The sequence below is a fragment of the Squalius cephalus genome, assembly GCF_949319135.1.
Source record: "Squalius cephalus genome assembly, chromosome: 8".
NCBI lineage: Eukaryota > Metazoa > Chordata > Actinopteri > Cypriniformes > Leuciscidae > Squalius > Squalius cephalus.
Genome location: NC_137129.1, coordinates 38,932,648 through 38,944,875, shown reverse-complemented (window position 1 = coordinate 38,944,875; position 12,228 = coordinate 38,932,648). Strand labels below are relative to the sequence as shown.

Genomic DNA, 12,228 nt, shown 5'->3' with positions numbered 1-12,228 from the left:
AGTGAGGGTTGAGTTTGATATTGGTAGAGCTTTAACAAAAAGGACTAGTAATCCTGCAAAACAGAAAGGAAGGTAATTTTAATACATTACTTACAAATAGTCAGTTTATAACTGTAGGATATGTTTTCTGTAAAGAGTGTTGCATAATTAAATGTTAAAAGCGTTTTTATGTTATAAGTTCACTGATATGTGGGCATTTCTATGAATAAAAGTATGTCTTTAATAGCAAGCAATAATCATATGAAAACGATTTACATGCAAACGGGACAGTTATCAGCAGTGTAACTGATCTGATTATGACAAAATAATCGAGTATCTGATGTCATGTGACAAGTCAGATAAGCTTTTACACTCTTGCAAACAGAGGTAGGTTATGAGGTGTGGAGAGACAGCATGTATCACTGGAACATTAACAGACGGGGACCAATTTGCAATTAATATAAACTTTCTGACAGTGTGTGTGACATCCGACAACTTTCCAAGAAGTGGCGCAACTGAAATATCGTGATAAATATGGACAGGAATTGAGGCAGAAGCCAATGACAGCACTAGGAGTAAAAGCTGCAGGATTGTGTACGAGTATACAAATATGTACGAGTATCATACGAATTTGACAACTTGTTAAATCTTGTGAATTATTAAGACTTTCAGACTATGTTCGTACTGATTGGGCTATGGGTTTTGTGAGAAAAGTTAAGAAACAACAAATGCTTGATAAAATGTTTGATTTAGGGTTAAAACCAACACATACACACCATTGTGAATATTTCCCTTTGCAGCTTTCCGTCTCCTCCGTTTACTTCTCCTCCAACAATAATGGGCTGACTGAGTCCGAAAGGCCCTTTTGGTCTTTTCAGCTGAAAAAAGAGAAAAGAAAATATCATTATGTATAATATATAGGATTATTTAAAGGAAAAAGTACTGATTTACCTTACAAATGTTGGATGTTACATTGTAAAGCATTAAAAGCATGGCAAGTGTTGTGGTTAATATGCATTTACAACAAATATCACTTTAAAACTATCAATACTGAGGTAAAAGCATGGTCAGTTTTGTGATTACTGTCCTTTGCTACACCAATCACAGTAAAACTAAGGTTGCTGAGGTTTAAAGCGTGGTAAGTTTTGTGGTTACTGTCCTTTTACCACACCTATCACAGTAAAACTAGGGTTACTGTGGTAAAGCATGGTAAGTGTTGTGATTGCTGTGCATTTACAATAAGTATCACATTAAATCTACCAATAGTGTGGTAAAAGCATGGTAAGTTTTGTGATTACTGTCTTTTTACTACACTTATCACAGTAAAACTAATGTTACTGTGGTAAAAGCATGGTAAGTGTTGTTTTTACTGTGCTTCTACTACAAAAACAGCTTTGGAACTAATTGTACTATTTTTAATCTGATATGAATATCTAGGCCTATAGCACGTCACGTGACAGGCAGTGTTTAATCACCCTATTTTGAATTAGAAAGCAATGAAACGCAAAGTCTCCGTGGAGATGGCAGATATAATGGCAGATTAATATCGACAAACAGGAAAGACAGAATATACACATTATTAAGACAACGTATTTAGGTATTTACTACTTACCAACATCTGACACACGACACGTGACCTAATGCCAAATATCGCGATGTATTCGGAACGAGACTTCTTCAGCGCGATTTCCTACTGATAAAATATAATTTAAAAAATATCAATAAACAGCAAAGCAATCCAGCTTCCCTGGCAATAAGACCGAAATAATAACATTAAAAAATACATAAAGCATGATAAGATAAGATCTCGTAAATGATTAAACAGATTCTCTGCTGCAGCCGACAGGCAGAAAGTGCTGTGATCACGAAAGACGCTTCCCATTGACAATACATTAGTTTAAAAAACGTGCTGGTATTGTACGAAAATATAAACGTAAATAAATAAAACGAATAAATAAACGTGGCACGAATCAATAGATTAAATTACGTGACCATATCACGAACTGACGTGAGACGACTTGCCTTGGAGTTATCCGTGGTCTCACCACAGACTCACTCCGTGCTCCAATCACAGATTTTAGATCTGACTATAGCCAAGCAAGCAATAGGTGTAAAACGCCATCAAACTGGATTTTATGATGACAAGACCAGACAAAATGTCAACTAAATTACATGCCATTGCAACACAGTCGACATAAAGCTTTTAAGTGTTTAAACAAGTGAGCAACATTACAACATCCAGTGATCAGGTCAGGTTGTTGAGGTCCGTGGTGCCATCACGGGACTTGAGTTTGGCTAACAGAATCAAACTGAATTTTTATGATGGCAGGACAATCCAATAGCTACAATAACAGAGAGGTTAACGTCTTTATAGTATTTGGTGTTGGAAAATAAATAGCCTACTTAAAATGTTGTGTTTCCAAATGAGAAAGCACGTCCATTGAGTGAGATCTGTTATTTGTCATTGAAACAAATATCCGTGTGTGGACCACGGAAGATGAGTGTCATTGACTTGCGTTGGAGTTATCCGTGGTCTCACCACAGACTCACTCCGTGCTCCTATCACAGATTTTAGTTCTGACTAGCCAAGCGAGCAAGGTGTAAAACGCCATCAAGCTGGATTTTATGATGACAGGACGAGACAAAATGTCAAGTTAATTACATGCCATTGCAACACAGTTGACCTAAAGCTTATAAGTTCCTAAACAAGCCAGAAACATTACATCGTCCATTAGTGAGGTCCGTTGTTGCGGTCCGTGGTGCCATCACGGGACTTTGGTTAGGCTAACTGAAATTTTATGATGACAGGACAATGCAATAGCTACAATAACAGACAGGTTAACGTCATTATGGCATTTGATGTCGGAAAAGAAACAAATACTTCAAATGTGGCGTTTCCAAATGAGAAAGCACGTCCGTTGAGTGAGTTCTGTATTCCGTCATTGAAACGGGTATCCGTGTGTGGACCACGGAAGGTCAGTGTCATTGACTTGCGTTGGAGTTATATCCGTGGCCGCATCACGGAATTTGGGGCGATTCCGTGATGGCTCCACGGATTTTGAGTTAAGGACCCGTGGACATTTCACGGAATCCTGTGAGACCAGGTTGTGTGACTTGTGGCTGCGTAAGGTTTGCTACAGTAAGACCGCGATTGTGTTAGATGCCACCCATATATATATATATATATTTTTTTTTTTACTAGGCTCTGTCATTTAAAACATGTCTTTTTCTATCACTATCCTAATGACACATCTCTACATTTCTGAAGGTTGCTGCTCGCATCTCAGCCTACCTGATGAAAATGTCTTGCTGTATGAATGACCTTTACCTTCAACTCAACCTTGCAGAGACAGAACTGCTTATGGTTTCTGCCAAACCATACTTGCTGTGTGATCCTGCTGATGTGCCTTGGACAACATAAGAAATATCAGGACCTTCCTATCAGAGTGTGGCGAGCAGGACGAGGCAGAGGGCTGTGAGAGAACGGCACGAGGCCGGTGGCGTGATTACTGATGAGCGACACCTGTGAGACGCACCGGTCTCGTATCTCTCACGGAGGAGCGGAAGCATAAAAGGAGGAGCAACGACAGTGGAGATCGAGTGAGGAACAGGCCTGGACTTGTGTTTTATGTTTTATTATATGTGACAGCAGTCGTCCGTGAGGGGCTGGTGTCTTTTACTTTCGTTTTGTATTTGTTTATTTTATTATTAAATATTTGTTTTATTTTTGATATTAAAGATTGTTGAATGTTCGCCGGTTCCCGCCTCCTTCTTCCCATAACATCTGAACTGTGTAACACAGAGCTACACAACTCCTTGTCCAAGCTCTTGTTCTATCCAGACTGGACTATTGTAACACTCTCTTGGCAGGCCTTCCAGCATCAGTCAAACCTCTGCAACTGATCCAGATGCTGTAGCAAGAGTGATATTTAAAGGTAGCCCTATACCTTAACTCACTGCTTCAGATCTCTGCGTCCTCCAGAAGCTTGTGTTCTGCAAGTGAACGGCACCTTGTGGTGCCATCATCCCAAAGAGATGCAAAATCACTTTCACTGACCTTCACCTGGACTGTTCCCTGCTGGTGGAATGACCTGCCCTACTCATTTTCAAGAAACACTTTGTTATAATGTTTTTTTTTTTTTTTTTTAAATAAAAAAATGCTATTTGTACTGTGCTAGACTAACTGAGACTTGTCACTGCACTTGTTGCTTTTATTGTTCACTTAATTGGTAAGTCACTTTGGATAAAATATAATTGTAAATGTATAAAATAACAGTTATATTAGAGTATAAAGGTATACAGCAATTGCCTTTTAATGTGGATTTTTAATGTGTATTTCCTATCATTCACGTGTTTGTTCAATGACTAATACTGTAAATATGCAGGTATTCTGTACTTATACTGTACATTTAGTTAATTTAACAGAAATTGACTGTACATTTGCTATTATTAAGTACTTAATTAGAAATTGGTCAAAGAAGTTGTGAAATTGGATCTGTAAAAATTAAAATTAAAACTAAATATACAAACATTTGTTTTCAATTTATTTATATATTACATTTTTAGTTATTTGACACAGAAAAACTATATTAAAAGAAAATTACTGTAGATAGACAGCATTATTATAAAATAACTTTATAAACGCCTAATTTTACATTTAGTAAAGTTACAGTTAGTAGTTTGACATAATTCTTCCATTTTCCCATGGTTTAATAAGCAATTATCAAGAGTAATATAATGTAATTTAATACATTTTGACTGTAAAGTAAATTTTTAGAGTTTTTGCATGTAATTTAGTGAAATAGTTATTTGCTGACTTTTAACCGTTTTTTTTACAGGAATTTTTTTTTTCTCCTTTTTATAACAGTTCTCTAACTTTTTGGGGCCAGGGACCCTCTCAGTTAATGTGGGTGGGATTAATTAACATAATATGCTTGTTTAATAGGTGAAAATGGTCCCCATCTGTAAATATGCACTTTTCAGTAACAGTAACAATAACATGCACTTTGCATTTTATTATTACATTACAAATAATGTAAAATACTGTGAAATAAAACAAAATGTTTACAAACATTATAATCATGCATTTTATTTCCCCAAAAACAAATCCTTTTTAATTTAACGTTATTCAGAACAAAACAAGAATGAAAAATATATATAGCCTATAAAATAAATAGTGGATTGGATTAGCAGCTGATCAAAAAATAAATAATAAAATAAAATAATAATAATACTATGGAAACTACGGTATAGCAAATTATTTTGCGGACCCTCTGGCTATTGTTCACGGACCTCACTTTGAGAACCGCTGTTGTAAAATATACCATTATTGCAAATATTTTAATGTTCTTTCCTGTAGTCGAACAGTGTGTTACATTGATTAACAAACAATTGCAGACAGAGTTCTTACTGTACTCCAGTTTCAGTGAGAGTTTGGTTATTCACCCAAACCCAGCGTCCTTCAGTTTGCAGATCATTGAGACCAATCCAGTAATGGTCTTTTATTTCAGAGTACAGAAATATCTAATAGAGAAAAGGCACATGAATGAATGACTGAATTAATTAATGAATACATCAGTTACTTTCTCAGTAACAGTTAGATTTCTCAGTCTTACCTGTTCTGGTAGGCTGGTTATGGTCACCAGATCGGCTCCTTTTGAAACACAGAAAGCACGACTGCTTGACCAGTTGAGTTTTTCAGAGCTGAAGAAATACAACTTTCCACCCCAATCTCTCAACTTCATGTCACTGTTCAAAGTCTGAGCTGTGAATGCTTAAAAAAAAAAAAAAAAACATATGAAAAGATACATTCTTCAGATCATAACAATCTTGAAGTTAATCAAAGTTTGGCTTAATGTGCAGAAATGAACAAACATTTTGTCTAAGCCTGTGTTATGTGACTAGAAAAGAAATAGCTCACCTTTGTAAAATAACAGTTGCTCTGGTACAGAAAGTTATGAATAACAAAATAAAAATAAAAAACAGACAAAATCATTAAGTAGTAATTTCTCTTTACAAACTGTTAATGAAACGTTGTACTGGGTGCATTAAATATATTTTACTCACTTGTGCTTTTGGTCTCTTGCATGCCATCTGATTAAAGAAAAAACAATTGCAGTATAAATACACTCGAAAGATAGTTCTTTACACGTAGTAACAGTTCTATTTAAAACGGTGTCGTCCTGAAAAACCCTTTATATGCTAAAATTGTTTGTGTTAGAGTTTAGGGTTCTTTATTCCCACATTTGTCTTTTTTCAAATCTGTAACTGTCACCTCATTACTGATTTTCTGGAGCTCAGCTATACAACTACACAGACTGTCAACATACTCTCAACAGGCAAATGATTATTTCTTAAAATGTCTCTAAATTATAACTTTAAAAATTGTAACTGGTTTCCTAACAATCATGTCTTTTTCTCTTTTTAGTTGAAGTGAAAATGTAAGTGTGAGCAGCTCTGTTCAGTTAATGATACTCATCTTCTCTTCTCCACAAAGTAACAGAGATATGGAATTTATGGTCCATATTGTTTGATTTTTTTAAATTTATTATTACTTTATGGCTAAACATACCCAGTCATAAAAATAAACATTATAGCTATCCCAAGACTTTATTTAACTTTTTCCTTTTAACACAGTAAAGAGCTCATACTGTCCATTTTTGCCTTTATGAACATGACTGTTTTTACATAATCAACTGGAAGAAACACAATGTACTGAAAGCTACTAGTACACCGGTGACCAATCCTGCTCCTGCTGATCGACTGTCCAGCACAGTTCATCTCCAACCCTAATCAAACACTACTAATCAGAACATAATGTGTCAGGGCAAAGGTTTATGGGAAATGTAGTTCATGATGGAATGGCAAAGGACTAAGGAGGAGTGCCCAGCTGCTGGGTGCAACAACTAGTACAGGGGTGCCCAATCCTGCTCCTGCCGATCGACTGTCCTGCACAGTTCATCTACAACCCTAATCAAACACACCTGAAGCAACCAATTAAGGTCTTCAGGATCACTTGAAAATTAAAAGCAGGTGTGTTTGATTAGGGTTGGAGATGAACTGTGCAGGACAGTCGATCAGCAGGAGCAGGATTGGGCACCTCTGACCTAGTAGCTTTCAGTACATTGTGTTTCTTCCATTTGATTATGTAAAAACAATCATGTCCATAAAGGCAAAAATGGACAGTATGAGCTCTTTACTGTGTTAAAAGGAAAAAGTTATATATATATATATATATATATATATATATATATATATATATATATATATATATATATGAGAGAGAGAGATATACTCACACATGATCCCCAGAACACAGAGACCTCCAAGAGCCAAAACAAGAGAGACACCGAGGACGATCAGAAGAACTTTAGTCCACTTTGAGGAACAAACTTCCTTGTCTGTTTTATGTGGATAGAAATTTGAAAAGATAAAGGAAATATTTTCTGTATCCTTGCATTGGTTCAGCTGATGTATTTTTATGTTGTACAATAAAATTTAAAAGTGTTCTCCAAAGACTTTTTTCAGCCATTTAACCAAAATTTCATTAAAAACAAAAAAACAAACAAACAAACAACAAAAAAACATTAAATTTGGGTTGATAGAAGCTGAAGTGCTAAACTGCTAACTCGTTTCCATGTTTTGACCTACTAAAGTGACATATCTGCACCACTCCAATCTGTCAGGTAGAATAAGAGTCGGTACGGCACACTGACAAATCCCACTTTAATAAGCTTTTCACGAGCAGGGACCATGCCACAACCATCAATGTTGGAGAATTTTTTATTGAAGAAATTTAGGGATGAATAGGGAGAGGATGAAGTTGATGGTTGTCAGGTTGATCTGGACTCTGGTGTTGGTGGCCGGGAGACTCAGAGTGGTGGCATCATCTCAGTTAAATGTAGGCAGAGTGATTAGGACCCCCCAAAGATTGGGAAGAGCTGAGGTAGGCTTGGCCTGACAGAGGTTGTTGAGATTGTTACAGATGTAAGAGCAATATGCTTGTAAAGATTAAGATCGTCGCATCTAAGATACCTTGTCTGGCCGCTAAGGTCGCTGCTCCATTGCGGAAGGAATGTATTGAGGGGTGCTCTGGAGATATGCTGGTGATACAGGGGATTTAATAGAAGTGCTTGCTTAACCAGGAACCGGCTGAGCCGGTATTCCACTTTGAGTAAGAAAGAGCTGATGTAAATAGGGTGTGATACTCCTAATTGCTTCTCTGAAGAGTGAATATGAGAGTGTCTAGAGAGTGGAAAGAAATGTTAAAGATGCAGAAATGGATACATGGATTGAAGGCGGAGGAAGTATGGGCAAATTCTGAACATTGTGGGAAACTGAAAGACATGCAGGACCATGGACTCTAAACAGCTTGAGTGTTGAGGGGATAGAGAGGCTAAGTAGGTTGGTGGTTGGTAGAGGGAAACAGTTCCAGCCAGTTAAGCTGACAGTGTGCTTGGGGAAGCATTAGTGAGATTTCTGATCTGCTGGGTTAGTTGAAGTTGGTTGTTGAAAATGTCAGATTCTTTAGCCGAGAGTTTGAACTTCTGAAAAGTCAGTCGGCTATGAGATTGAGGTGACCAGGTATGCAAGCGTTTCGGCCTGGAAACTGGTGTTGAGTGGAAATTAGATTGAGCCTGTGCAAGAATTGCATAATGACAGCAGAATGTGATCTGCCTTGTTTATGATATGTGGATGAGTATTGATTTCCTAGTGCATTCATGCCCCCAAAAATGGTGGCTATGATTATGGAGTGTATTTGTAAGTACTGAGGAGAACGTGCCTGAATGTGAGTTGAGCAAACTGAACCGTGGGGCCATTCAGAGGCAAACCAGCACCTATCATAATAACCTATGAATCCTCTGGAGAGTGCTGCGTCAGTGTATAATTTAATGTCGGAGTAATGTAGTTGTTGTAGAAAAAGAAATGCCATTCCAGGATGGGATAAACTGTTGTCGTGGAGTAACTCTGTGGGTGTTGCTTTAGGCAGAATGTTAGACAAGAAGGGTTTCCCCTGAGGGATTATCTGAATCCTGTAATTGAGGTGGCCTAGAAGTGCTAGTAACTGTCGCTTTGAATTTATCTGCTATTAGAAATTTGGAGAGAAGCAGAGTGGATTTTTGTGGGGGGCAGAGATTCTTGGAAGGAAATTGAGTCAAAAAATTGAGCCTAAAACTCAATGGAGGTACAGGGCCCAGAGGTTTTCTCCTCTGATAGCGGAATGCAGAGTTCGGTGAAAGCGGAAAGCCTTGACCGTGGTGGTGCAAATGGAAGTGTGACAATTAAAACAATCTTGCTTTGTTATGTGAACGATTGAATTGGATAACTTTGCATTAAGAGTGCATTGAAGGCGAGCCATGGTCCTGTTCCTGATGTTGTTCTTAGATTTGAAAGACGTGGGTTATCAGGAATTGAGTGCTGGGGAGGTGGCTGGCAAGGAGAACGTGGAAGCCGGTTTCCGCGTCTACTATAGCTGCACGTTCACACTGTCAGTACAAATCCGATTATTTGTTTATCCAATTGGAATCTGATTAATTATTGATTGTTCACACTATGTATCACAACTGATCCGTTTTGAGTTTCCATGCTGCTCTTTCGTTTTTCTGAATATCCGCATTGGTTTCTATGGCAATGACGTTGCTTTTGGTAGGCATACGCCACAAACAACAGCAACCGCAACATGAACGGGTTAACAATACTGCAACATGGATGGGTTTGCAATAGCGATGATGTCTTATTTAAATTTTACAACCTGAAAATGTGTAGCTGCCGCGCTGGACTATGCGTCTTCTGAGGCAGCGGCAGAACCAGAGGCTGGTATGCACAGTTTTTTTTCTGTGCTGTTGTCTCCGCCAGTTTCAAAATATGTCTCCGTTATATTGTCATTTTCTGCTCATCTGGCGCTTTACTAGCCTGGCAAGCCAGACCTACATCAAGATGTTGGGTCTGGCAACTCACCATAGACACGGCTCAATCCGAGGGGTGGGATAAACGGCTGTCATTCAAATTCCCTCTGCACGCAATAGGACAGCGCTTCACCCAACCAGAGCGTTTTCCCAACAGCGGAGCTAGTTGATAGATACAACTTTTGCCATATCTGGCCGGCAAAACTACGAACACATCTTCCTTTTTTTAAGAATGACTTAAGTGCTGTTCTATGCTCTTTTCTCAAAGAAAAACCTAACTACAAGTCCTCCAGAGTTGTAGACAAAGCCGATTCGAAAGATGTTCGCCAGCAGCAGCAGCTCCGTCATTCTTTGTTTTCAAGTGGCAGCCGGCAGGTAACCGTCGCAACTCTGTCGTCATTATGTTAAGCCCGCCCCGCCTACTCTATACACGACATGATTGGCCTGACCCAATTTAGGTTTTTGCAGCTCGAAAGTCAATGGAGAGTTGCTAGACTGCCCTGGCTGCAAAATACATTTTGCTGCTGCTAGGGTGCGTCTAGATTTCTAGGCTAGCGCTTTACAATAACACAGCATTGTTTCGGCAGTGACTTTCGGGACTTTTCCTATTTTTCCCAACGTTTGATGTTTATATTTGACGTGGTGTGAGAAAGTCACATAAACCATGCAAAATCCGATCAGGGCAATACTGAAATGGATTTCCAGAAATGCGATTTGAATATGATTTCGATTGCAATTTCAATCAGATATGCACAAAAATCGGATTTGGACTGACAGTCTGAACGTAGGCCTATGAGTATGGCAATTGTGGTTCGTAGGTCTTGAAGGTGGAGAAGAGGGAGCCTGGGAACGAATTGGAGTTGGAGAATTTTCTTGAGATGGTTTTTCACGAGAATGCGAACAGGGCTGAGGAACACATGCACACCAGAACGCAAGCATTGGGAAGTATGACTGTGATCGGAATGATGAGAGATGATCCTAAATAGGTTGGAATTGAAATTGAACAGATCGTCATTCTGAATTAGGTAAATTAATCTGTATGTCTGAATCCGTAGTAAGTGAACTTCGAGAGAACGAGACAAACAGTACTGTAAGGGGCAGCCCGATATAAGAAGGTTTTAAGAAGTCAAGTAATTGGTTAAGGCGTGGCCCCGCTCCCGAACCTCAGCTAACTAGTTAACTCCATTTATCTCCTTGACACCACTCACTAACATTTGAAGCAGAAATATGTCACTGGATACATAATTAGTGCTTCTGCAAAGCTTCACCTCCAATGTATGATACTTGAGAGATCGCAAGCAATGCAGTTTGCTGACACAGAGTTTGGTGAATTATTTATTATCTCTATATTTAAGAGAAACATGATTTTTGTAGTAGGTCCTACCTGTGTCCCTTTGATAAATGCAAATAAAATAAAGAAGAGTTGTTATTTATTTATTTATTTATTATTACTACTACAATAATATTGTATTATTATCAGGACTCACAAATAGGCTATTCCCCCATTGCATGATTATACATGATTTTCAACATTAAATTTAGTTTAATGTAGTATTAATGTTACTGAAACTCCAGATTAACTTGTGCTTTCAATGCAGGCATTCGTTGAATCTCAAGCCTCCCGCCTCTCCTATATCAATGCACTATACATACTGTATAAAAATAAACCATATGAAACGCTTTGAATAATCATACTACTAAAACTAAATGATGATTTAATGATCTACTGTTCTAGCGCGTGCGCTTCAGTTGATCAATGCAATCAATCACAGTTCTACTCGCAAGAAAACATGTCAAAATAATTCCCAAACTGTAAATGGTTAGTTTATTCAAAAATGTAAATTCTGCATTTTCTAACTCTCATGATGTTAGGGTTAGGGTTAGGGTTAGGGCACGCAAGCATTTGAGCATGTTTACAATATGTGCGTCGTTGTAAATCTGTTCATGGGCTAAAACAATTGTCTCTCTTCTGAAGACTTGGATTTGGATTAGACAACTCGATTGATAATTTTTTACGATGCCTTATGACAAAAAAATAAATACAAAATAAATCTTTTAAGTTTTAGAGAAATTGACTAAATTTGAAGGGAGAGAAATCATAATATCATTTGTGTTTGGAAGTTGAATATCTTATAGGCCTATGCGTAAGTTTGAAACGGGTGAGTAGCCTATATGATGACATAATTTAAATTTTTGGGTGAATTAGCCTAACTTATAAATACAGTAAGCTGAGTCTTGGAGTAACTATATCGAATCATATTGTTTACATCAATGATACTTACATCGTCACATTTTTATATTGTGATATGATCTCAATATTTACATCCCTGTTTACTGCAGTGCT

At 37.8% G+C, this 12,228-nt stretch overlaps 1 protein-coding gene across 1 annotated transcript; it reads right to left on the bottom strand.

Annotated features, from left to right (window-relative positions):
* Positions 1 to 5,385: 5,385 nt before the first annotated feature.
* Positions 5,386 to 7,329, bottom strand: LOC307162978 (C-type lectin domain family 4 member F-like; the record flags this gene model as incomplete). Its single annotated transcript, XM_079878767.1, has 5 exons — positions 7,278 to 7,329; positions 6,046 to 6,072; positions 5,900 to 5,920; positions 5,595 to 5,752; positions 5,386 to 5,502 (listed from the first exon to the last, which is right to left on the bottom strand). The coding sequence occupies exons 1-5, from the start codon at positions 7,279 to 7,281 to the stop codon at positions 5,386 to 5,388; spliced, it is 327 nt and encodes a 108-aa protein (XP_079734893.1). The 5' UTR covers positions 7,282 to 7,329.
* Positions 7,330 to 12,228: the final 4,899 nt, after the last annotated feature.